The sequence below is a fragment of the Thalassophryne amazonica genome, chromosome 23 (assembly GCF_902500255.1).
Source record: "Thalassophryne amazonica chromosome 23, fThaAma1.1, whole genome shotgun sequence".
Classification (NCBI taxonomy): domain Eukaryota; kingdom Metazoa; phylum Chordata; class Actinopteri; order Batrachoidiformes; family Batrachoididae; genus Thalassophryne; species Thalassophryne amazonica.
The window spans coordinates 22,187,588-22,213,118 of record NC_047125.1 but is presented as its reverse complement, the minus strand read 5'-3'; the positions used below and the strand labels follow the sequence as shown (position 1 = coordinate 22,213,118).

At 38.6% G+C, this 25,531-nt stretch overlaps 2 protein-coding genes across 5 annotated transcripts in view; one reads left to right on the top strand and one right to left on the bottom strand.

Annotated features, from left to right (window-relative positions):
* Nucleotides 1-76: 76 nt before the first annotated feature.
* On the bottom strand, nucleotides 77-10,219 carry LOC117505403 (C-type mannose receptor 2-like). The gene is made up of 8 exons (XM_034165048.1): nucleotides 10,139-10,219; nucleotides 7,232-7,274; nucleotides 3,537-3,707; nucleotides 3,166-3,396; nucleotides 2,976-3,075; nucleotides 1,095-1,339; nucleotides 201-308; nucleotides 77-90 (listed from the first exon to the last, which is right to left on the bottom strand). The coding sequence occupies exons 2-8, from the start codon at nucleotides 7,263-7,265 to the stop codon at nucleotides 77-79; spliced, it is 903 nt and encodes a 300-aa protein (XP_034020939.1). The 5' UTR covers nucleotides 7,266-7,274; nucleotides 10,139-10,219.
* A 4,397-nt stretch (nucleotides 10,220-14,616) lies between these two features.
* The window catches only part of si:dkey-183c6.8 (protein O-GlcNAcase), a 30,068-nt gene continuing 19,153 nt past the window's right edge, over nucleotides 14,617-25,531 (top strand). For all 4 annotated transcript variants that reach the window (XM_034164467.1, XM_034164468.1, XM_034164466.1 and 1 more), the window contains exons 1-6: nucleotides 14,617-14,814; nucleotides 22,223-22,274; nucleotides 23,571-23,668; nucleotides 23,797-23,927; nucleotides 24,018-24,189; nucleotides 24,287-24,385. In XM_034164467.1, the coding sequence (XP_034020358.1) occupies nucleotides 14,775-14,814; nucleotides 22,223-22,274; nucleotides 23,571-23,668; nucleotides 23,797-23,927; nucleotides 24,018-24,189; nucleotides 24,287-24,385 (592 nt within the window). In that variant the 5' untranslated portion in view covers nucleotides 14,617-14,774. The remainder of the gene's footprint in view (nucleotides 14,815-22,222; nucleotides 22,275-23,570; nucleotides 23,669-23,796; nucleotides 23,928-24,017; nucleotides 24,190-24,286; nucleotides 24,386-25,531) is intronic.

Sequence of the window (25,531 nt, the reverse complement as noted above, 5' to 3'; positions counted from 1 at the left end):
GTCAAAAACTACAATGTGCATGCCTATTTTCATGAAATGCCACAACTTACCAGTGACTGCGATGATGCTTACTCCACTACTTCTTATGTTCTCAAATACAGCGAAGAGAGTGAATGAGTATGCAGTTCCAGGACTAAGAGATGAAACTGTGAGATTTACTGGTCCAATTCCCTCTGGTGCACTGACGATTTTCTCTGTACCATCGTACTGGACAATATAGCTGACTGTGCTGTTTGTGTTAAGCCACTGCAGCATGATGCTCGTCTCATTTTGTCCAATTGATCTGAAGCCTTCAGCTTTTGGTGGAACTGTGAAAACAAGAAAAATATATCAGCATAGCATTGTTTCAGTAAGTATATTTGTTTATGTAATCAACATCCATTACATTTAATATGTGATTGCTTCCATCATAAATACTAATTTTCTGAGCTTCTTTTAAGGTTTTTACCTCTTCACGATGATGTGATATGTGCATGTTTTGTCAACAATCTAACTCAAAAATTTATGGACTGATTTTAATGAGGTTTGATGGGGAGGTGTGACACAAATTGTAGGTCGAATTTTGAGGTTGAATAGGAAGTGAATCTGGATGCATTCTTTTAACTACTCTGCATTGCCTCACATTTTATTTTTAATTTTGTCAAACGGCATTTTACTGATACATCAGACTGTTTGGTGTTGAAAGTGCTCTTGTTGGGTTTGTTGTTTGTCCATGTGATGACAACATTGTTCAAAATTGATTTTCATTTTTAAAAAATGTGTAAGGGTTTTTCATTTATTAAGCAAGAGGTTGAAAATGTTTTGATTTGACTCTGGATTACGTTTCTGAATCAGTCCGTAATTATGTCATATTATACCACCCACTGGTGCTGTTACCATCTTGTTTGTAGTTTGGTTAAACAGCACAGTTAAGGATGGGCAAACAGTTCGAGGGACAGTATTCCTCATCACAAACCCAGCAGAAATTAGATTTTATTTTGATGTGGCTGTCGGGATGTTTTTCTTTTCAAGCAAGTAACAGCACTGTTATTTTTAAGTATTTACATGAGGGATTCCTAAAGCTACTATGGGTATTACAGGTAAACAGGTATTACTTGTGATGTAACAGATGAATGGAAAACTCAGCGAGCAGTTATCATCTGACCACCGTCCCGAGTCGGCGAATGATGATGTGACACACGTCTCTTCAACTGTTGCATGGTCTGGTTGGCCCTTATTCCAGTAGCAGAACAGAGAGGTGCTCCCATCAGACCACAGATTTTGTCGGTAAAGGCCAATCCACACAAAGTTATCACCAGATATGTTCGCGATAAGGTCATTTTCTGTTTGGTTTCTTACACTAAGCAGAAAAGAAATACAACACTCAGTCAAAGTTGCACAAAGAGATTTTAAACAAACAATACAAAAAATGAGAATCACATTTCACTTTGTACTATGGATGGTGCAATACTACTTTTTATTGTCCGATAGGATTCCGGTGCTAGAACCTTCACCATCTGCCTATCGTGATGCAAATCTGACAGTTTCCCCTGAGTTCAAACAACTAATCTGTTAAGGAATGCATTTTTCTGGATATACGTTGCTAACGCAGTCATGTAAAAAAACATCAACTCAAACAAATCATACTGCCCGAAAGGACAGTGCGTACAACATTACTCAAATGTCTCACAGAAGACTGATTGGATTGGGTTTATTAATTCATTTATTTTTACTTCCGATATCCTTCCTGATAATTTTGGGCAATATAGAACTGATACAATCCAAAATAGGAGCTCAACACAGCCCTAATTTGCACCATTATTAAACTTTACATGTTTACACTTTAAATGCAATTTTGGTATTTCATAAATAAACTACAATTCCCATTTTAATCAACCAAAGGAGGTATACATGTACAATGAAAGGCACAGCAGAGGCACTGCTCACCATGTGCATGCAAATAATTCTGCTCTAAGATTACAACAGCCATTTCAAGATATAGAAGCAATGGTAATAGCATGACCAATAAACCAGACATTGTTCATTTGTCACTTGAGCTCTCATGGTTGCAGATATGCAGGATATCATTTTTAATGACAGCAACATAATTTCATGATGCTTTGGTGACACCATTATGACATGACTTTTGCCACATAATGACAAATGACAAGCTGATCGTATAAGATTTGGTTTGCCTCTTAAGTGCTATCAGCTGTGGATACTGTGGAAAATGTGTTTTTCTAACACTTTTTTGAACACTTTGACCTATGTTCAAACTGCTGGAGACATTCACACAAGGAATACTGACACCACGTTTCATGAAAATTTGCGACTGGTATATTTACCTTGTGCCCCAGTCATGAAGCAGGGTAAATATACCAGTATTTTTATTTTAATACTTTGATACCATGGTGTCAAATATCACCTCCTGGATCTTTAAAACAATTTATTAAAACAACAGATAAAGCAGATGAAGAGAAAACAGGTCAAATTCAGTTTGCTGTTTTAGTAGGGAGGGGTGTTATTTCAAAAAATTTGGAAATCTATAAATGTTTGCATGGAATATGGAAATATACACGGAATAAACCATAGCAGGATAAATTTTGGGTCATTTGGTTCCAAAAACCCATATGGATGGAGCCAGTGAAGATATCGGGTTCAAAAATCTACAAAAATATCAATGAAAATGTCATATCTTGAGATCTCTGCACCTAGAGACTTGAAATGTGGCTCCAAATGTTGCTTGACCCCAAGTTTATATTCAACTTCTATAGTAACAATAAGCCTATCTGGTGTTTTTTAAGAATAATTGACCAAAAAAACTAATTTTTTATTCTGTGTATATTTCCATATTCCATGCAAACATATTCCATATTCCATGCAAACATTTATAGATTTCCAAATTTTTTGAAATAACACCCCTCCCTAGTTTTAGAGGCCCATTTTTACAGCCCCCCCCCCCCCCCCTCCCGTATTTGCATTAGACACCACAGTACCTTGCCAGGTCTGTGAAATGTTCCCTGCAATAAAGTTGTGCATCAGCCCAGTTCTTTAATATTTCAACCAGCACAAAAGACACATTTCCATTTACTGTACCTGCAAATAAACAGATTAAGAAACATTAAAGAAATGGCTGTGTGGATTGATTTGATCATTGATCTATTATGACTCACTGATGTAACTCACCATTGTAGCACACAAAAAAGTGTTGACTGCTGCAATCTGTGTCATCCCAAGTGCCAAAGTAAACACTCCAACTTAGCAGTATAACACAATGTTGTTGTCCACCGAGATTGTTGGGCTGAGCGGTATACCAGTTTCTGAATTCCATCTCTCCTGGACCGTAGAAGCTGCTGTCGTTCAGGGACCATTTCCAACTGTTGTACAAGTCAACATAGAGACCTATCCAAGCCTTGCCTTTTTAAAAAAGCAAACAAACAAAAAAAACCTCCATAAAATACTACATACAATCACTAAGTACATTGAGTATGACAGGTACATCCGTGTTAAGTGATGCCTGCCAGCTTTGGCAAACTGATCTGTGTTTGTGAATTTACCTGTATAATTTGAAGCAGTCATGTTAACTGCAGTGACATCAGCTGAATTTTCAATGGTGGCTAGGTCAGTATAAACATGTCTGCAAAAGCTTTGAGCTTCGGTCCAGTTTCGTGGTTCGCTCACCAAGAAGTACTGACGAGACTGTGCAGAGCCAACTCTGACCAGGGTTCCTAAAACAAGCATTTACAGTGTATACGTCTGGACAATAATTGTATGAGGTTTGCAACTTGACAACTGATTGATTCCCTTAATTAAAGAGAGAAACTACACATCACATTACAAATGTTTGGACATTTCAGATTTAGGTTTTCTGTTGAGTCCCATCAAACACCACATTTCCATAATTTAACAATGCCTAAACTACTGCCAAAAACTTGCACAACACCTCAAGTTATTTACAATTTTGGCAAACAAGGAAGTGGACTGTGTTCTTCGAGGTACTACTTTATGGTAACCACTGTGGTGTCATCCAGTTTCTTCCTCACTGACGAGATCATTTTAGTCTCAGTTCCATGACTTTTTAAGACACTAAGACAAATAAAAATAGTCACTTTTTAAATTATTCCACTGAAGCGGTGTGATTAAATATGTTTCCACGATCATTTTTCCCAGTCACAAACAAACATTGATTAATCTCAACCAGAGGTCCGTTCCATAAAATAGGTAATCCTGTTTTATGGAACAAACCTCTGGTGAACCAAAGGCCTGCGCTGGATAGTGTCGTATCACAAGTCCAGTTAAAAAAAAGAAGAAAATAAGAAACCAGAGCACTGCACTCAGAGTGCAAACCTCTGCTGACACTAGTTTCCAAATCCACAAAATTTTATCTTGGAAAAAATTTTTGAGGTCAAAGTCCTGTTAGAAGTGGCTTTTCATAAGCTAAATTAGATCTAATCAAAAGTCTGGGGTATGTATTTGGTTCATGCACTTGAATCAAAGTTTTTTGTGGTGTTGTCAGGGTTTTTTTTTTTCAACTTTTTCGGTTTCTGAATTATTTTTCAGCTAATTTTCACAGAATGCTATGCACAATTTGTCATTGCTTTTTGACATTCGGTTTCCAACTGATAACTGGAAGACAAACAGACATAAAATTGGAACCTCCATCCAATGTTGATGGTGTCAGTAAATCCATGACAGAAAAATGAGCGCGACTGAGGCCGTTTTGATTGAAATATAATGCAAAATGCACACCAAATGGGCTTTTAGATATTAAATTCAAATGTCCACAAACTCCACAATCCGAACCAAACTGTCAGGTGATAGTGCCAGTCTGCAGTTCACTTCAAATATGGGAGTGATTGGGGCACATTTGATTAACCCTCTGGAGTCCAGGGTATTTCCAGGGTATTATTGGGCCTTATTGACTACTTTTGGTTTTACCTTCATAATTTACCTTAAAACCTGTTCATTTTGCCTTGTTTGGTATTGTTTTTTTTCCAGCACAACCTCACCTATGTAACTTTATAGTTTTTCTTTCATTCTGACATACTATATTAACACAGTGAACCTAAATTCACACAATTTATTTTTCTTTTTTCTGTGAAAACCATGTTTAACAAACCATATTTATAACTTAGAATGCAAATATAAATTGTAAATTTCAAAAACATGTACAAATGTAGTAAAAAACAAAGTTATGTAAAACTATTTATATTAAAATGCAGGAAATGCTTCAGCCATTTTTTTTGGTATAACTATTTACAATGCAATAAGATGCCACCAAAATCATTTGTGGCACTCAGAAAAACAATTCCAGTCCATCATAAGAACTCTATTCTGTGCTGAACGTCACAGGCCTGCCACTTCCTCCTGTTGTCCACCTGAAGGCAGCGGTGGCGTCTTAGAGGCTTTTTTTTTCCTCTTCTCAATCTGAATGCACGTGGAGTCGGTAGTTTGTCTGTGGTTGACGTCATGCGTTTTCCATCAATGATAAAGGGGAAGACTTTTTTTTCCCACCAGTCAGGTGTGTCAAAACAAGCAGACGGCAATGCGATTCCACAACCAAATATGTGGGTCTGTGAACATTTTATTTGGCTTCGGCTGTGCCTTTCCCACTAAAAGGGAATATCAATCATGGTTTTGTTTCCCCTTGTAATTGCTCTGGACAGAGGAGGAAAGAGTGAGAGAACCTCCTGTTCGAAGCAACTGCATGGAGCGGCACTCCACACATTAACATAATATTCAGGACAAAGCCTGGTGAAAATTATTAATCATTATTCGGGTTTCACTGGGTCTCTCAAGAAAATAAAAAAAACTGATATATAGGTTGATGCCTTCACTTTCAACAAACATTCAGGCAGAAACTGTGGGGAATTTGATGGCAAGATTGCCTAATTTGGTCATGAGACTGACACATATCCACATCGACACAACTCCACTGGGTGAAAATATAATGTAAAATATACATTAAATGGGGTTTTCAATGTTAAATTTAAATGGCCATAAAATCTGTAATCCATATCAGATCTAGATCAAACTTTGTCAGTCCATAAAATATACCATCTTACATAATGCTGGCACATATGAAAGAGATTTTATCTTTTTTGACAGAGTTATGAATTTTGAAAAATTCACTCAATGTTAAAGATAGGGATTTTCCAAGAATTTTCCAGACTTTGCCCTTTGACCTTGAAAACTGAATTAGTTCTTGCCGATCAGGATAAGAATCTTCAGTAAAAATTTCATAATGATGTATGAAAAACTGTGGGCTCCAGGCTGTTCAAAACAGACAAACAAACAAGGGTGAAAACATAACCTCCTTCAACTTTGTTTGCTGGAGGTTTAAAAAAAAAGAACCTTGGGTGAACTTGACAAACCGGTTGTTCATACTTGCTTGTGGAAAGGAAAAAAATTGAAGAATGTCGTTACTGCCTCGAGATAAAGCTCATCTCCAGTGCGGTTGTCTCTGTTCATTGCGGTTGTCTCTGTTCAACAGTAATGCACAAAGAATCCAGTCAAACTTCCAGGTGATAATTCCTGCAACTGCTAGGTTGGTTCACAAGTCTTTGGACAGTGACAATTTTTGGAGTTTTGCCTGTTTGCCACAACAATGGAGCTGAAATGAAACAAGATGGGCTTGTTGTGTAGATTTTCAGATTTAACCTAAGGGGCCACTTAGGAATTACAGCCATGTTTATTCAAAGTATCTACAGTGTGGAAGAAAGGACTTCTTCTCTCAACTTGGAAAAGGTGATTGCATGCAATTACTGTATGTGGGTATTTCACTGCCTTTTGTGCTGGGGATGGTGCCTGTAAGGGACGTTCTTAAGGCCTTGTCACAGCTTGAAGATTTAGTCTAAAAACTCTGCCATATGCCTAATTCTGTTCCAGCTACTTCCTGCTCAGCGATTGACACAGTCTGCCTTCACACTCGATATGTCAAACACTGACTGCATTCCTGCTCTGGGAGTACTCATAGAACACAAGCATGAATACTGTATCAGCGGTGCGTCTTTGCAGCTTATGGTGACTTTCGCATGCAAAATGTTTGACTCAGTTAATCAGACCGCTCTCTGGAACATCATGACATTTGTGGGATCCCCAAGAAGCTGCTGGACATCATAGCTCGCCTGTACGCAGATACTATGAGTGCTGTGAGGAGTGGAGGCAGAGAGAGTTGCCTCAACCATCAGTAGTGTATCTATGTGTTAATAGATCAATGACCAGATGGAAAAACTGAGCGAGTTGCACAAACCTGCGAGCACAAAGATGACCAGTCCATAATCCATCTGGTAAACCTGTAAACAAAAGTGTTTGAGAAGACACACATTAATAACTCATTTAACAGCAACATTTCCTTCCAAAAGTCTCACTTAAGACTATCTGGTTTTAACACCATCATAGTTCAAGACATCCAGTGGCAATCGGGGAAGAGGGGTCATTACCTAACATTAGTTACATAATTGCAAGTTTAAGTCAGCACTGCTATGATGTGTGGAAATAACGCTGTTCTTTGTGTGTCATACAATGCAAATGTACATGTTCCCTACACTCGCTACTACGTAAAAGGATGAGGATTTTGCAATTTTTTTTAATGAAATTTGTTTCAAAACAGTTTTACACTGGACAATGAGACACATTTTCACTAATTTTGTGATTTATAATTATGTTTATAACACTGTTGAATCAGTCGGATTAGTGAAGGTTAACCCAAGAAAAATTGCTTTGTTGCGAAAATTCAATGTGGAATTTCTGCTTTCATATAGAATTTTATCATTTTTAAACCAGTGGCAGTAGTTAGTATTCATAAGTCCTGTCTGATTCATCTAAGGCAGAAACATAGATCCATTCACGGTCACCTTTGCAGACCTTTAACATCATGGTTGCACAGGGCCGTGCTAGCCATTTGAGTGCCCTAAGCACAAATGTTTCTGTGAAGGCTCTCAGTTGTCCAGGTGGTTTCCATAGTAGAGAAGCTTGAATCTTCGACTGGACTGGGTTGCTTGACGCGAGGGCGTTTCACTTCTAATCGCAGAAGCTTCCTCAGCTAAAATTCTTGCTTTGGTACTCTGACTTCTGTCTCGACTCTTATAGAGAAAACTCAAGACAGAGAAGACAAAGTCAAGGCAGACTCTTGTAGAGTCTGTCTTGACTCTTGTAGAGAAGACTCAAGACAGAGAAGACAAAGTCAAGACAGATTCTTGTAGAATCTGTCTTGACAGACTCTTGTAGAGTCTGTCTTGACTCTTGTAGAGAAGACTCAAGACAGAGAAGACAAAGTCAAGACAGATTCTTGTAGAATCTGTCTTGACAGACTCTTGTAGAGTCTGTCTTGACTCTTGTAGAGAAGACTCAAGACAGAGAAGACAAAGTCAAGACAGACTCTAGTCTGTCTTGACTCTTGTAGAGTCATAAGTCAGGGAGAATTCGCGCGTCGGGACGGAGCCGCTAATGGCGCGGGACAAAAAGCAACACCGTGATGAAGCCTCACAGGACATGTTGTGGCATGTCCAGCTCGTCCACAATTTCTCGGATAGTCACACGACTGAAAAGCCACCGAAAGCTGTCTGAATCTTCCGAATGGTGCAAGAGCTGGGCATGTTACAACATGTCCTGTGAGACAAACACGGAGGTGCTTTTGTCCCGTGCCATTAGCGGCTTTTCATGACAAAAACTCCTGTAACAGTGGAATGTGCCGAAAAAGTGGTATGTCCACATCTTTTGCCATTTCTGTAGTAGTCAGACGACGTCCCGGATCAACACAGCATTCAGTTTGGAAATGATCTGGTCGTTTCAGCCTGTCGATCGCCGCTCAGAGCGCGGCGCGCCCTCCGCCATTGTGCGCCGTCTTCAAACCTGTTGTAACACTCCTTAATCTGTGTGATCCCCATAGACTCGTCCCTGAAAGCCGTCTGAATCTTCTGAATGGTTTCCACCTGGCTGTCTCTCACAGTTTCTGGAAAAATTTGATGCAGCAAAGCTCCAAATCGTTCAGACATTTTCCTCACAATTAAAATCCGACGAGGAGGGTGGACCACTGCTCACTCAAAGCGAGCTCACAGGCGAATGACGCAACCGACAGGCGTGAAAAAACTCACGCATGCGCACGAAGGTTCAAGCTTGGCTGATGCAAGCGCACATGATTCAAATCCATATAGTTTTTAAAAAAAATAAAAAGGTCGGATAGTTTTCTAACAGACCTCGTACAGCTGTTGACAAAAAATACTGTACATTATGCATCAGATAAACTATGGAATTTAAGTTCATACAACCAAAGTGTTTGACCATTTTAATAGTGACATACTGAGAGACGATAATAGAGTCTCACTGCACAGTATGCCAGCAGTCTCTTCTCGGTATTTGAATGGCAAATGGTAAAATTCAGTGCTTTTGAATAAAAATAATCTAAAACTGGTGAGGTTAAAAGGAAAATAACTTTATAGTACAAATCGCTGGATAAATATAACAATTTAATTTATTTTTTCATTTTACATTTTTTCTTGATGCCATGCTGGCAGGTGAGGATGAAGGGGGTGGGGGTGGGGGGATATGAAAACAACTGTGACTGGCTGGTGAACTCAGCCACCCACGACCCTGCGAGAAAATGACAGCCGCACTTTGCACCTGATTTTGCAGACTTCCCAGGGATCCTCAGTCGCTGGTTACCACCTGGCTGCTGCAGTTCTCCGTGCGCCCTCCCAACATAATACCAGCCAAACACTTCTCTGATTATGCCGATCCAGGTCCCTGATTTTTTTGGTGCCCCCAGGCACTTTGGTGCCCTACGCACAGTGCGTGATGAGTGTGTGCAGAACGACGGCACTGTTGTTACATAAAATGTCTTCCTTTTACCTAAGCCAAATGTTAGCCTTCAGTACCTAACCTCAGATAAACTGTAATGCAAAGCTGAATTTAGAAACTATCTAACATTAGCATGAACTCTTACATACTTAACACAATCTAATTAAGACAGACTGACAACATGTTCAGCTAATGTTCAGAAATGGTACGGTCCACTTTAGGGATTCTGAAATCATATTACAGGATTCTTCAAGGTATGAATATAGTAAATATATTGCAATATTTCTGCAATGTGAAAATGCTACTGCTTAATTGCTCAAAACTGGTTTCAAAATCCCATACCTGCTAATTACTGTGTTACCTTGAGAACAGGCCTTTGATGTGTTGGAGCTGGTTTCCTTGTACTTAATCACTTCTCATATATCATTGTGAGTCAACCTTGTTACAAGGATGTCAAATATTAACACGACACAGTGCTTTCTTTTTCCTTTCAGTAAAAAAGACGAGACACTTCAGATGAAGTGAACTTGTTCAACAATGAAGGAATAAAAAACAAAACAAAAAATCAGCCCACACTAATCCCGCTGCGGCTTTAAGGAATGTTGTTTGTCTAATACCAACACTGCTTCTTGCTATGCTTTAATGTGCTTAAATGATTTACAGTGTGCACAACTTTCTCCTACCTGTATAGCTTTCTGTTTGCATGACATTTAACTAAAACACATCACGCAATTCACACTTATTTTCACAATTAAAAGATTTTAAGTATACTGCACAAAATATGAGATTTGAATCAGATTTTGCGTAAAGATTTTTTTTCAGGGTGGGGGAGGGAGCATAATCTTGTTGCATACATATATATATACGTACCAATGTGTTGCCCATGGGGATCCATGGACTCTAGATTGGGTAGTGTTTATAAAATAGGTAGCTGACATTTTTCAAGGGTGGTAATAAATTGTGCAGTTAGTGAATCGGAATGGCATGCGAGTCCAGAGTGTTTTTAGACCTTAGACCTCAACAGTTTCTGAAGAACTCAACCTTTTTTTTTCCCTGTTAACTACATAATTAAAAAAAATGTTAATTTACTGTCTTAATGTATTTATATATTGCTTAGGTTCCTGTTATCATATGCAAACTATTACTATATGGCTACAACGCTATGCGCGCTCTGATTCGCTGATTTCTGGTCTGATATTTTCCCATATCAGACCATTACCATGACGATTGGTCTGGATTGCGTGGCAGCACGGTGGCTTAGTGGTTAGCACTGTTGCCTCACAGCAAGAAGGTCATGAGTTTGATTCCCACCTGTGGCCTTTCTGTGTGGAGTTTGCATGTTCTCCCAGTATTTGAGTGGGTTTCCCCCGGGTGCTCTGGTTTCCTCCAACATTTAAAAAGACATGCAGGTTAGGTGAATTGTAAACTTTATAACTGTCCAGGTCTACCTTGCAAAAGAGGTCTCAATCTCAATGGGACTAACCTCGTTAAATAAAGGTTAAATTAAAAATACATTAAAATTAAAAATCACATTTGTTATGAACCAGAAAGCTAAAAACATGATTACAAAAACTAAGTCGGACATGAATGACCAGACCATCTGTTAGCAAGTTCTTCACGGATGTGAAGAAAGTGAACAGGTCTGACTATGAGCCCAAAATTGTCAGCAGCTCTCTCTCTCTCTCTCTCTCTCTCTCTCTCTCTCTCTCTCTCTCTCTCTCTCTCTCTCTCTCTCTCTCTCTCTCTCTCTCTCTCTCTCTCTCTCTCTCTCTCTCTCTCTCTCTATATACATATATATAAACAGGGATAAACATGGTTGGGTAGGATTACTTTGAAATGTAATCCAAAAGTAATCAGATTACAAGTAATCCAAATGTATGTACATACACACATGTAATCCACATGTATTCTTTCAAAGTAATCCTACCCAACCTTGTATATAAAATATCCAAATAATAAACAAATTATTAACCTCACTTGCTCAGTCTGTACGGGAACATGGGATCGAGGTGTTGACAGTACGGACCGAGCAAAGCAAGGTTTGGGTGAAAAACACAGAGGTCTGATCACAATGGAAATAAGAGTTTTCACTTTCTTGTGCCATCCGTGTATTTTTAATGTATTTACAATTATATTATGTACTTACATTGAACTTACTAAAAAGGGGGCCCTAACATTTAAAACCCAAAACCCTGAACTCTCAGTGCATTACAACACAATGTCTCTTGTTTTATTGGTTGGCTAAAATCACTAATTTCTCAGACAATATCTGTCCTATCAACTTTCCAGTTTCATAGGATTCATCCTTAACCAAAAATACATAAGCATACCAAACGGCAAATGTCAGTTCTCCCCGGTTTGGCTGTGATTGAAGCCATACACACGCACAAAGAGGCCACTATACACACACACACACACAAAAAAACTTTCCTCAAAAACAATTTCCTATCATATGTAGATGAGCTTTTCATGCAAGAGTAACAACTGTGAACTCACACTTGAGTTTTCTTTAAAAACATTCACCCATGAACTCATGTTTGTACTTATGCAAAACCTGTTTAAAAATGGGCAAGGTTCCATAGCACTTGTGGATTTCAATAAGTGCTTGGCATTTATTTGTAAGACTTCAGTGGTGATTAGATTGTATTGTTGAGTCATCATATGTTTTCCCTTTTTATTATTTAACCATGGTTCAAGTTTTTGGAAATCCACCCAAATGCACAAGTGTAAAAATGTTAAAGTTAGTAATGGGTGAACATTTTTGATCAAATATGATTTTCATTGTTTCCTAGCAAAAGCTCATCATAATATGATACAGAATTATGGGGTTGCAAAAAATCTATCCGTCTGGCATATTTAAATACTTACAATATTGCAATGAACTCTATATATTGAGTTTGGTACAATTTGCTTCTTACCTAAGCCAAAGCTGCTCTCCTGAAATGTGTCTTTAGGTGAAAAAAGCCAAAAATCATCCTTGCAAGACATGAACAGATCAGAAGGCCTGAATGGGATTGAGGTAATAGTGAAACACTGAGCGTGTGTCACTCTGGGTTAGTGTTCTCGTAACTTATGACATCTGGAAGAACAATGGCATTTCCTCATACCAGACCAACTCTTCCGTCTGTGAGATGCTGCTATACACATACAGAGTTATGAATATAATTAAAAAACGTTTTAATTAAAAAAGATGAATCATGAAATGGTAAGTAAACTGCCATAGAGTTATGCAAACACCATGATCATGCTTGTGCAAATCACAGATTTCATACAGGCAAATGGATAAAGCTGTGCGTATGTATGTGCGTATGTAAGCGTACATAGCTTGCCCACAAAATGTAAAAGAGAATGTTTTCTCGGATTTACAATGCTGTATTAAGAAAAATACTAACCATGGTTAGGATGACTACATATGCTAATGCAACTGTTAATGGTTTGCAGAAATTATAGTTAATGTCTTTGGAACATCACACTAGGCAGCTTGTTAAGAACTGTTTTTTCCAAATTCGGAACATTTCCAAATTACGCAAAATGGTGGCTTTTAATGAGCTAGAGATGACTGTACATGCATTTGTTTCTTCGCGACTTGATTATTGTAACAGTCTCTTTACATGCCTCAATAAGAAAGAGCTGGCCTGCCTGCAGGTAGTGCAAAATTCTGCTGCATGACTTCTTACCCGCACCCACAGGAGAATGCATATTAATCCTGTCCTCAAGTCGTTACATTGGCTTCCTCTTTTTTTTTTTTTACAGGATAAATTACAAAATCCTGGTGCTGACCTTTAGAGCTCTACATGGACAGGCACTGGAATACATTAAGGACCTGATCCAGCCTTATATTTCCAGCAGGAGTTTGAGGTCTTCCAATCAGAACCTGCTGATGGTTCTAAAACTCGAGGGGACAGATCTTTTAAAGCTGTGGCACCTCGCCTCTGGAATGAGCTTCCCTGTTCCCTGAGTTCACTGGATTCTGTGGATGTTTTTAGACAGCAACTAAAGACACATTTTTTAAAACTGCCGTTTTAGTTTCAATTTATTTTATTGTTTTATTTTTGTATGTGTTGTTTTTATTGTCTATTTATATCGTGTGAAGCACTTTGTGACCTTGGTCTGTGAAAAGTGCTATATAAATAAAGCTTACTTACTTACTTATGTTATAGTTAATTGGAATAAGTAGGTATAGAAAATGAATGAACTGTTGAGATAATGGAGTTGCTTTATATTTTGACCTTCAAGACCCCTCCATCCCCCCAAACGTTCACAAAACATGAGTGCTGTTTGTTAAAGTTATCACATTATTCAAAATCAGGTATTCTCTCATTTTTATTGTGAATTTGGTTTGGGGATACACATCAAACATCTACAAAATTCCAGTTTCGTACCTGTACAGGTCGAAATTATGCCATATATTTTAAGAAGCCTTGAAAATAGGTTGCTTTTCAGAAACATTATTTCAGTGTCTGTGGAATAACTTTCATATTCCAATACTGCCCTCTACTGCCCAAAATGTTGAATGCAACTCTCATATGTCCATCCACATTTATATATTTCGTATTTCAGAATGGTGTAGCACAATGTAAATATATTTATATAGAGTGGAAATAATTATTTTTAGCCACCCAAATTACAAAAATTTGAATTGATGTTCACAGCATATCTATATTTTATGCTAGTAAACCTTCATAACTTTCTAAATATTCCAATTTAATTTACATAAGTAAAGTAAGTAAGTCTCTAAAGAAGGAATTTTTCAAAATAACTTGCCACTGTATTCCTTTCTTTGAATTTCCTCCTCCATCTTTAGCATTCAGAAGTCTGAGTTTTTGGTGAGCACCTGAAGGCAACACAAGAGCTGCCGAGCTGGAGAGGAGCAGGAGGAGGAGGAGGAGGAGGAGGCGGCAGACGGAGGAGCACCATGAAGAATATCCCCGCGATCTAAACGGATGGATGGGGAAATAACGTAGTCTTTCCTCATTTGTTAGAGGACGAGTGGAAGGATGGAGGAGGAGAAGCAGTTTCTCTGCGGGGTGGTGGAAGGTAAGAATGCCTGCTGACCTCCTGTCTGATCCACTTGGTTTTGGATGGAGCACTGTTTGACCTATATTTGTCATAAAGGTTTTCCTCACGGAGTCAAAGGGGAGGCATCAGGATGTGATCAGTGACTGCAGATCAAAACTGTCTGCTTCAAAGGCTGCAGGAATTCATAATGTCTGGAGGCACAAAAAATTATGAAGGATGATGTGAAGGAGTGCAGGTGGTGAGATCAGTCATTATTAAAATGGAGGATTTGATGATGATGATGTGAGAGAAATCTTAAATATTAACAATAACTTGAAACACACCATAGAAAGTGATGTGATATATAAAATTTGAACTGTTTCTTGAAATGGAAAGGACCTGCTGCCCACCTATTGTGAGCACACAGGAGAAAACTGGCTTTATATATATATATATATATATATATATATATGTTGTCAAGTGGCCTCTGTGTGTGTATGCATGCGTGTGTATGGCTTTGATCATGGAGAAACTGGGGAGAGCTGACATTTACCATTTGCTATGTTTATGTATTTTGGGTCAGTGATGAACACTGTGAAAAAGGAAAGCTGATAGGAATATTTTTGCTAAAATTAGTGATATTAGCGAACAACAGTGAACAATGGATGTTGTGCTGCAATGCACCATGGTAGTTTGGGGTTTGGGGGTTAAAAATGTTGTTATTGTGGACCGTACACATTAGTTTAACAGTGGTGTTAGTATTCTTGATTTATTGTATTTTTGTAGTTCAATTGGTTTAGCCAGTTTAGTTAAGTGTCATGTTGCCAAAAACATGAGTGGATTAAGTGTCCAATTGCAGTTACCATGAGTACAAATTGTGTGGTACATTTGATGTCTTCCACCACCGTCTCTGTTTGTGGGTGTATAAAAATATAAGTAAAAGCATCTGCCTGCAGCAGAATGCAGAAAAGACAGAAAGCTCTGCGTGCATGTGTATAACTTTGATCACGGACAAACTGGGGAGACCTGATATTTGCTGTTTGGTATGTTTATGTAATTTGGGTCAAGGATGAATGCTGCCAAAACAGAATGTTGATAGGACAAAGTTTTTGGAGAAACTATGGATATTACCTAACAACACTGAACAATAGACACTGATAATTACATTCTGGACTCACACGCCATTCCAGCAGGGGGCAGAAAATCATCTATGTATTAAAAAGCGCATGTGTGTGATTTTATTCAGTAAGTTCAATGTAAGTACAGAACATAATTGTAAATACGTTAAAAATACATGGATGACACAAGAAAGTGAAAACACTTGTTTCCATTGTGGTCCATTTCAAAATCAAATTAAAAAAAGAAAAAGAAAAAAAAATTATACAATACAATAAAACAATAATAATAACAATAATGATAATAATAACAATAATGATAATAATCAGTGTGTATATGATAACAAGAACCTAAACAATTTCTAAATACATTAATACAGCAAATGAACATTAAGACATTTTGTAATTAACAGGAAATATGTAAAAGGGTTGAGTTATTCTTCTAAAAACTGTTGAGGTCTAAGGTTCTAAAAATATTCTAGACTCTGCATAATTTATTACCACCCTTGAAAAATGTCAACTACCTATTTTATAAACACTACCCAAGCCTGTGGATCCCCAAGGGCAACAGACAAGTATATATATATATATATATATATATATATATATATATATATATATATATATATATATATGTGTGTGTGTGTGTGTGTGTGTGTGTGTATAGTGGATTTCCATAATTTTCCTTTATAAATCATTGGTTGTTTGGATCAGCAATTTCAGTTAAATATATCACATAGCAAACAGTGATATTTGAGAAGTGAAATGAAGTTTATAGGATTTACAGAAAGTGTGCAATACTTCTTTAAACAAAATTAGGCAGATGAATAAATTTGGGCACCCCAACAATATTTAATAGATCCTCCTTTTGCAGAAATAACAGCCTCTAAACACTTTCTATAGCTTCAAATGAGAGTCTGGATTCTGGTTGAAGGTATTTTGGACCATTCTTCTTTATGACACATCTCCAGTTGAGTCAGGTTTGATGGTTTCTGAGCATGGACAGCCCACTTAAAATCACACCACAGATTTTCAATAATATTCAGGTCTGGGGACTGAGATGGGCATTCCAGAACGTTGTACTTGTTCCTCTGCATGAATGCCTCAGTAGATTTTGAGCAGTGTTTCGGGTTGTCGCCTTGTTGAAGATCCAGCCCTGGCCCAACTTCAACTTTGTCACTGATTCATGAACATTGTTCTCAAGAATCAGCTGATATTGACTGGAATCCATGTGACCTTTAACTTTAAAAAGATTCCCAGTACCTGCACTGGTCACACAACCACAAAACATGATGGAACCACCTCCAAATTTTACTGTAGGTAGCAAGTGTTTTTCTTGGAATGCTGTGCTCTTTTTCCACCATGCATACTGCCCCCTTGTTATGTCCCAATAACTCCAATTTTCGTTTCATCAGTCCACAGCACCTTATTCCAAAATGAAGCTGCCTTGTCCAAATGTGCTTTAGCATACCTCAAGTGACTCTGTTTGTGGCGTGTACACAGAAAAGGCTTCCTCTGCATTACAGCATCTCCTTGTGCAAAGTGCGCTGTATAGCTGAATGATGCACAGAGACACTATCTGCAGCAAGATCATGTTGTAGGTCTTTGGAGCAGGTCTGTGGGTTGACTATGACTGTTCTCACCATCTTTCCCTTCAGCTTATCTGAGATTTTCTTGGCCTGCCACGTCAGACCTTAACAAGTACTGTGCTTGTGGTCTTCCATTTTCTCACCATGTTCCTCAGAGTGGAAAGTGACAGCTGAAATTTGTGAGATAGCTTTTTGTATCCTTCCCCTAAACCATGATGTTGAACAATCTTTGTTTTCAGGTCATTTGAGAGGTGTTTAGATGCTCCCATGTTGCCACTCATTAGAAGAAATGCAAAGAGGAGAAACATTTGCAAATGGCCACCTTAAATACACTTTGTCATGATTGGATTCACCTGTGTAAGGAGGTCAAGGGTCAGTGAGCTTACCAAACCAATTTTGTGTTCCAATAATTAGCACTAAATATATTCAAATCAATAAAATTTATGTACCTGCCTAATTTTGTTTAAATAATTATTGCACACTTTCTGTAAATACTAGAAACTTTATTTCACTTCTCAAATATCAGTGTGTTTGTCTACTATATGACATAATTAACCGAAATTCCTTATCCAGACAACCAATGATTTATAAAGAAAACTCACGAAAATTATCAGGGGTGCCCAAACTTTTACATACAACTGTATATACAACCCCTGGCAAAAATTATGGAATCACCGGCCTCTGAGGATGTTCATTCAGTTGTTTAATTTTGTAGAAAAAAAGCAGATCACAGACATGACACAAAACTAAAGTCATTTCAAATGGCAACTTTCTGGCTTTAAGAAACACTATAAGAAGTCAGGAAAAATAATTGTGGCAGTCAGTAACGGTTACTTTTTTAGACCAAGCAGAGGGAAAAAAAAAATGGACTCACTCAATTCTGAGGAATAAATTATGGAATCACCCTGTAAATTTTCATCCCCAAAACTAACAACTGCATCAAATCAGATCTGCTCATTAGTCTGCATCTAAAAAGGAGTGATCACACCTTGGAGAGCTGTTGCACCAAGTGGACTGACATGAATCATGGCTCCAACATGAGAAATGTCAATTGAAACAAAGGAGAGGATTATCAAACTCTTAAAAAAGGGTAAATCATCATGCAATGTTGCAAAAGATGTTGGTTGTTCACATTCAGCTGTGTCTAAACTCTGGACCAAATACAAACAACATGGGAAGGTTGTTAAAGGCAAACATACTGGTAGACCAAGGAAGACATCAAAGCGTCAAGACAGAAAACTTAAAGCAATATGTCTCAAAAATTGAAAATGCACAACAAAACAAATGAGGAACGAATGGGAGGAAACTGGAATCAACGTCTGTGACCGAACTGTAAGAAACCGCCCAAAGGAAATGGGATTTACATACAGAAAAGCTAAACAAAAGCCATCATTAACACCTAAACAGCAAAAAACAAGGTTACAATGGGCTAAGGAAAAGCATTTGTGGACTGTGGATGACTGGATGAAAGTCATATTCAGTGACGACTCTCGAATCTGCATTGGGCAAGGTGATGATGCTGCAACTTTTGTTTGGTGCTGTTCCAATGAGATTTATAAAGATGACTGCCTGAAGAGAACATGTAAATTTCCACAGTCATTGATGATATGGGGCTACATGTCAGGTAAAGGCACTGGGGAGATGGCTGTCATTACATCTTCAATAAATGCACAAGTTTACATTGATATTTGGACACTTTTCTTATCCCATCAATTGAAAGGATGTTTGGAGATGATGAAATCATTTTTCAAGATGATAATGCATCTTGCCATAGAGCAAAATCTGTGAAAACATTCCTTGCAAAAAGACACATAAGGTCAATGTCATGGCCTGCAAATAGTCCGGATCTTAATCCAATTGAAAATCTTTGGTGGAAGTTGAAGAAAATGGTCCATGACAAGGCTCCAACCTGCAAAGCTGATCTGGCAACAGCAATCAGAGAAAGTTGGAGCCAGATTTATGAAGAGTACTGTTTGTCACTCATTAAGTCCATGCCTCAGAGACTGTAAGCTGTTATAAAAGCCAGAGGTGGTGCAACAAAATACTAGTGATGTGTTGGAGCGTTCTTTTGTTTTTCAGGATTCCATAATTTTTTCCTCAGAATTGAGTGATTCCATATTTTTTTCCCTCTGCTTGGTCTAAAAAAGTAACCGTTACTGACTGCCACAATTTTTTTCCTGATTTCTTATAGTGTTTCTTAAAGCCAGAAAGTTGCCATTTGAAATGACTTTAGTTTTGTGTCATGTCTGTGATCTGCTTTTTTTCTACAAAATTAAACAACTGAATGAACATCCTCCGAGGCCGGTGATTCCATAATTTTTGCCAGGGGTTGTATATGGGCTTCAGGTTTCTGTGTAGGCTCTCAGTTGTCAAGGTGGTTTCCATAGTAGAGAAGCTTGAATCTTCGACTGGACTGGGTTGCTTGATGCGAGGACGTTTCGCTTCTAATCGCAGACACTACCTCAGCTAAATTTCTTGCTTTGGTAGTCTGACTTCTGGCAGTCCCATCGTTAGGAGGGACAGCTGTCCTGTCTTGGATGTCTGTCTAGGATGCTAACTAGAGTACAATAGGTGCTAATTAGAGCAACTGTTAGTCACTGCCAATAGCAGTCTGCCTCTCAGTAGGAGGGGTCTTGTTAGGGTTAAAACTCCAGCTTTTGCTGGCTTCTGTTTGTTCTTCTCTACAAGAGATAAAAAAAAAAGGCAGAATACCAGAGCAAGAAATTTAGCTGAGGAAGCTTCTGCGATTAGAAGCTAAACAGAACAAGTTTCAAGACTGACCTTATTCAAATACTGACTAACAATGTCTGAACGTTGGGCTGTGCTGTGATTGCAAAACTGTAATTTTTCAAAACTGAAATGACAGAATCTTCCAACTTCATTTATTATTTCACCTCCTGCATTTAACACGTATGAAACTACTTCTCATTAAGATAAATAATTTGTCTGTCAATTGTCCTGCACAATCAGCAGAATACTGGGGTTGAGGTTGGGGTTTGGTGTATATCACAAATGTCTAATCTCACATGCTTACACTGCTAACTGATTAGAAAATTAAAAAAAAATGTGAAAGTCAAATCACTTAATAACAACCAACCAATGTGCATTTAATATTTTCATTATCATCAGCAGTGTTTGTCGGGAATATCACTTCCACGTCTCTATTATCACTTATTTTCCATCTCAGTTCAAACAAGCAGCTACGTGTAAGCTCAGTTACACCTGCTTCTAATTTCTAATGTGTGTGTGATGATAACTGCAACAAGCCAAGACATATCCAGGAGGTGGCAGACAGGTTACATGTAAATTCAACCACACCTGCTCCTAATTTCCATCATCAATACAGCAGGCTGGTCAATGGGACATATTTTACAAAATACATGCTGAGGCTTTTCCACAACCTAGGTGTTGGTGCAAAACCACAGGAATATAGTTGTTTTTAAATTAATTTCATTTATAAAAAGCCAAGAAATATTGTGAAAAATGTGATTGCCCCACAACTAAAATTGAATTCTTCACATGTACTATCTGTATGAATAGAGGACAGCAGAAATGATAAGGTTTGTTTATTAAGGAAAACTGCACTGAACTGATGATAGACTATGAATCATCATGCATTTCTTGCATACGTATGCACAAATGTAACAGCTTCTTGTTGGAGGATTTTGCATGAGAAACAAATATGCAGGCACACATTGCACACAAAAAGTCACACTCTCCACAGACATGCAGGAGGAGAAAGGTTTTTTTTTCCCTTCTCTGCTTGACCCACTTACTGTACACAGTCCTGCAGACTTATTCAAAAAAAAAAAGAAGGGAGGCAGAGGGACTCTGGAGAATGCTTCCATTTCTATAAATAGCATATGTAATGGAGAGCGTAGCCACACATCAATTATGCCTCTGTCAAACATGGAGCAGGAGGCGGAGAAGCTCGTACTGTTTTCTGTAACTGTACAGTCAGCTAATAGTATTCCGTGGCTGGTACCTGTCTACTTTGTGAGTAATTGCTGCAGTGCTGGAAGGCTTAAAACACAAAACAAAAAAAAAGCCTGCTGAACTGCTCTTCGACATGGACTGCCACCAGGGGCGTAGCCAGGAATTCATTACGACAAACGGGGAGGCGGATGGCTCTTGTCCACTAGGTGTCACTATTCCCATGTTTGAAGTATTCTGATAACAGCTGATATGATGCATGTGGTGTACAACTGGGATAATGAAACATTCTCTGAAAAACTAAATTATTTTTCTGCATTTTGAATTCACTCTTTAAATGACAATCTGATGATTTATTTCTTGTTATGCCCAAAACACATCCATGTGCTCTACTTTGTGCTCAGACTATTTGTCATATTAATAGCAAAGTGGGGTTGGACATGCCCCAAATACACTTGCGCCCTGTGCTTTAGACCGTGTGCTATAGGATGTTAAGATAGTATTTAACTAACTAGCGAACATGGTAGCTAACACAGGTCCCTTGTAGGTCAAGTCAAGGCTGGTTTGGCGTGTCATTGCATCCACCACACTACGGCTGGTCATGGGTGGCAAGCACCCAGGCAGATAACCAGTCCTATCCTGGATCAAGACTAAGATCCAGGTTTTCATCACAAACATATCCATGGAATTGTGAAACTTGTAGAGACGTTCACTTATTTCGTGATGTCTGTGGTGTTTTTAGATGTTTATAGATTCACACCTGCATCATTTGTGTTTGCCCATTAACATAAATCAACTTTTATCCTCCAGGATTCTATGGCAGACCTTGGTGTATGGATCAAAGGAAAGTTCTCTTCCAATGGTAAGTCTGTCACGACTGTTTTAAAGTTGAAATCTGGAGTAAACCGGGCGTGTCTGTGAGTGCCATTTTCCCCCCTACAACTGTTCAAGTGGAACAAAGCATCTAAGCACAAGCTGCTCAAGAGTGTGGGCTCCAGGTTTTATTTATAAATTGGCTTAAAAAAAAGTGTGTGATGCAGGCAAATTTGTGCACGGTTGCATAATCTATAGTGTAGGCTGCCCGTTTGTGGAGGTAACTTGCACACCATCTGTCCAGGAAGAAATTGTGGACAGCACAGCGGTCCACCCTCAGAGGACAAGCTTACAAGAGCTGGTCCACTGCCATGGGCAGAAACAGAGCAATGCTCCTCTGCAGTATTTGTGTGTAAATATATGCTAAAGCGGATATTGTTTCACTCAGTGTATACAGCCCTATTCATAATTTACAAGGTCATTTCCTGTGTGTGAGGCATATGGTACGTAGTGATCGATACGCAGGATCAGTTTTCTTGCAGTCTGTTGGTGTTTCCTGCTGTCTGACCCCTCCGACACCTATTGATTCCTCAATTCTTCTCATGGCGACGTCACCATCGCAGTATCTAGATAGCAACTAATCAGATTTACGGAATGAATCAACTCAAAACAGAACAGTATTATCTTGGACATGATAGTATGTAAATGCTAATTTGTAATGCCAGCATCATTAATTTATAATTGCTAGGAAGAGTGTTGGCGTTTGTACAGCCAAAATCAGTGAGTAGGTGAGTTTGTCCACCCCAGCTATCTTGGGTCAGCAATAACTCAAAACATTTTCAACTTCAAAGGGTGTTTAAAGTAGAGTAAACTGATTAAAATCTGGTGAGGCTTGAGGCAGAAGATTAATCGGGAAACCAAATATTTTTGTTTGGCCCTGGCAATATCCCAAATCTGTCTGCCACCTGCTGGATGCGGCTCCCACCTTCACCTTCAGCTGACAACTTAAGCTCGCAACCGTGGGGACAAAGATTTTGTACACTATGATTCTAAACATGGGATGAAATGTAGGACAGAGTGAGAAAGCTATGATGGAATTCAACAGTGACTCGAAGGGTCTGACATTTTTTTGAAACAGTCAAAATATGTGTTTCTGAACACTGCTCTGAAGCCCAAAGGAAAAGGAAGAGATCGCTTGATGGTTGGTTCAGGAATGTGCATCCATATTAAATTATGAATTTCATACATCAAGGCAACAATCAGTGTGAAATCTGTACGGCTGCTGTAAATTTATAGTTGACAGCGGTAAGCATAAACATTTAGTGACATTTAGCATGTCTGTCAGGATGCAGCGTTGGGGTTTGAACACATACCTGTATGGCCCAAAAGATGACCTCAAACATCGGTTGTTGTGGAGGGAGGTCTATTCTCCTGAGGAGGAGGGTAAGACAATCATGAATTAAAACATCAATACTTTTATCTGCTTCATTTGTATTGTTCACAATCAGTTTTCTGGTGACATTTCACCAAAGATTGATCAATCCGTGTAAGTATCCACCTTTTGGCTCCAGCTCAGTTGCGTACTCTGATAGTTGAGGCGGAGTCCAGAGGCCTGAGGTTTGTTTACGCCCTCTCCCCCGGTCAGGACATCGTCTTCTCCTCTTCCTGTGATGTGACGCTCCTCAAACGTAAACTGAGACAGGTATAGAACACACTGACAGTCAATCAGGTAAACCTCTGAATGTTTTTTTTTATCAAATAAAATCTACATCTTCAACTCTTGTCTGTCGAGGTGTCGGACCTGGGCTGCCAGGCGTTCGCCATTCTGTTTGATGACATCGATCACTCCATGTGTCAAGCCGACAGCGAAGCATTTTCCTCATTCGCCCATGCTCAGGTTGCAGTAACCAATGAGATCTATCAGTACTTGGGGGAACCGCCTGTCTTCCTGTTCTGCCCAACAGGTGGGAGTAGGAATGGAGCATTTATAGTCCTTGGAAATGTATTAACATTGACGTGGATGATTTTTAATGTTGGATTCCTCTCACTGGCTTCCTGCAGAGTACTGCGGTTCTCTGTGTTCTCCCAGTGTTTCCAAGTCTTCCTACCTCCAAACTGTTGGAGAGGACCTGCTGCCTGACATAACAGTGATATGGACAGGTGAGTACATGGCAGCACAGACATTTAGAGCTTTCATTAGGATTAAAGAAAAGCCAAAGCTGTGATACCATAGTGTTGCAAATATACGCTGAGATACTTCTTCCTCTTCAAGACATATTATTAGAAAGTCTTTATGAAGTCTTATTTGGAATGATACAGTATTAGATTTCTAATATTAGATTTAGAGGTTAAAGAGAATCTTTCTGTTCTCGACAATGTCCAAAGATTAGTTGACACTCTCTCTCTCTCTGTGCGTGTGTACATGTGAGCCTTATTCCACACTTTGCCTCCTCCACAGATCATAAAAATAGATACACATCCACCCACACACATATGGATGTACAACAGAAACATGCACATCCAAGTATTTACTCGCCTACTCCCTCATTTCACTTTTTTCCAGATTTTTTGCTTCTTTATGTTGAAGAGGGTATGTTTTGGTCTCGACATAAGAGAAACAATTATTTACCCACATCTATGTGTATGTCAGCAGTGGTGGGCACAGATAACCAAAACATTAACTTCGATAACAGATAATCAGATAACTGAAAAGTTATCTTCGATAAAGATAAAACAATAAACCACCCAAAAATGTATCGGAAGTTACAGATAACCGATAACAGATAAATTCCAATATCTCTGGCACATTTACAACTACTAGCAAAACAAATTTAATAGCTTCTAATAATATTAAAAATAACAACAGACCCAAACAATAGGACCACACTTTTTTCTTTCAACATTTGGCCCCTGCTGGAAGCTCTTGTTTATTACAGCCCTCCCAACACAGAGGCACCCTGAGAGCAGCCGTAAAGCCAGCTCTCTATCAATGACAAAGCACCGGTCATGCGGAGGTCTTGAAAAATAAAGTCATATCGAGTTATGGTGTTGATTTATAAATAACATTAATACCAATAGAATAACTCCATTAATGTAAATTCTGTCATTTGTACAAAGTTAAAATATAACATATATCTTTTAATGTTGAATAATGCACTAATTCTGACGTTTTGTAACAAAGACAGATCGCAAAGGATTCTGGGTAAACGTGCCTCTGCTAAACACTGATTGGTTCAGTCATTCATTATGTAAACCAACACGTTAATGTGACGTCTGTTGTGTGTTGGTGTTTAAATGTGCTTTTGT

Coding starts and splice junctions, on each gene's coding strand:
- LOC117505403 (XM_034165048.1), bottom strand. CDS start 7,265: ATGGATTATGGACTGGTCATCTTTGTGCTCGCAG. Junction 3,397..3,536: donor GACTGCTTCAAATTATACAG/GTAAATTCACAA, acceptor TTTTTTAAAAAG/GCAAGGCTTGGATAGGTCTC. Junction 309..1,094: donor ATTCATCTGTTACATCACAA/GTAATACCTGTT, acceptor TTGTTTTCACAG/TTCCACCAAAAGCTGAAGGC.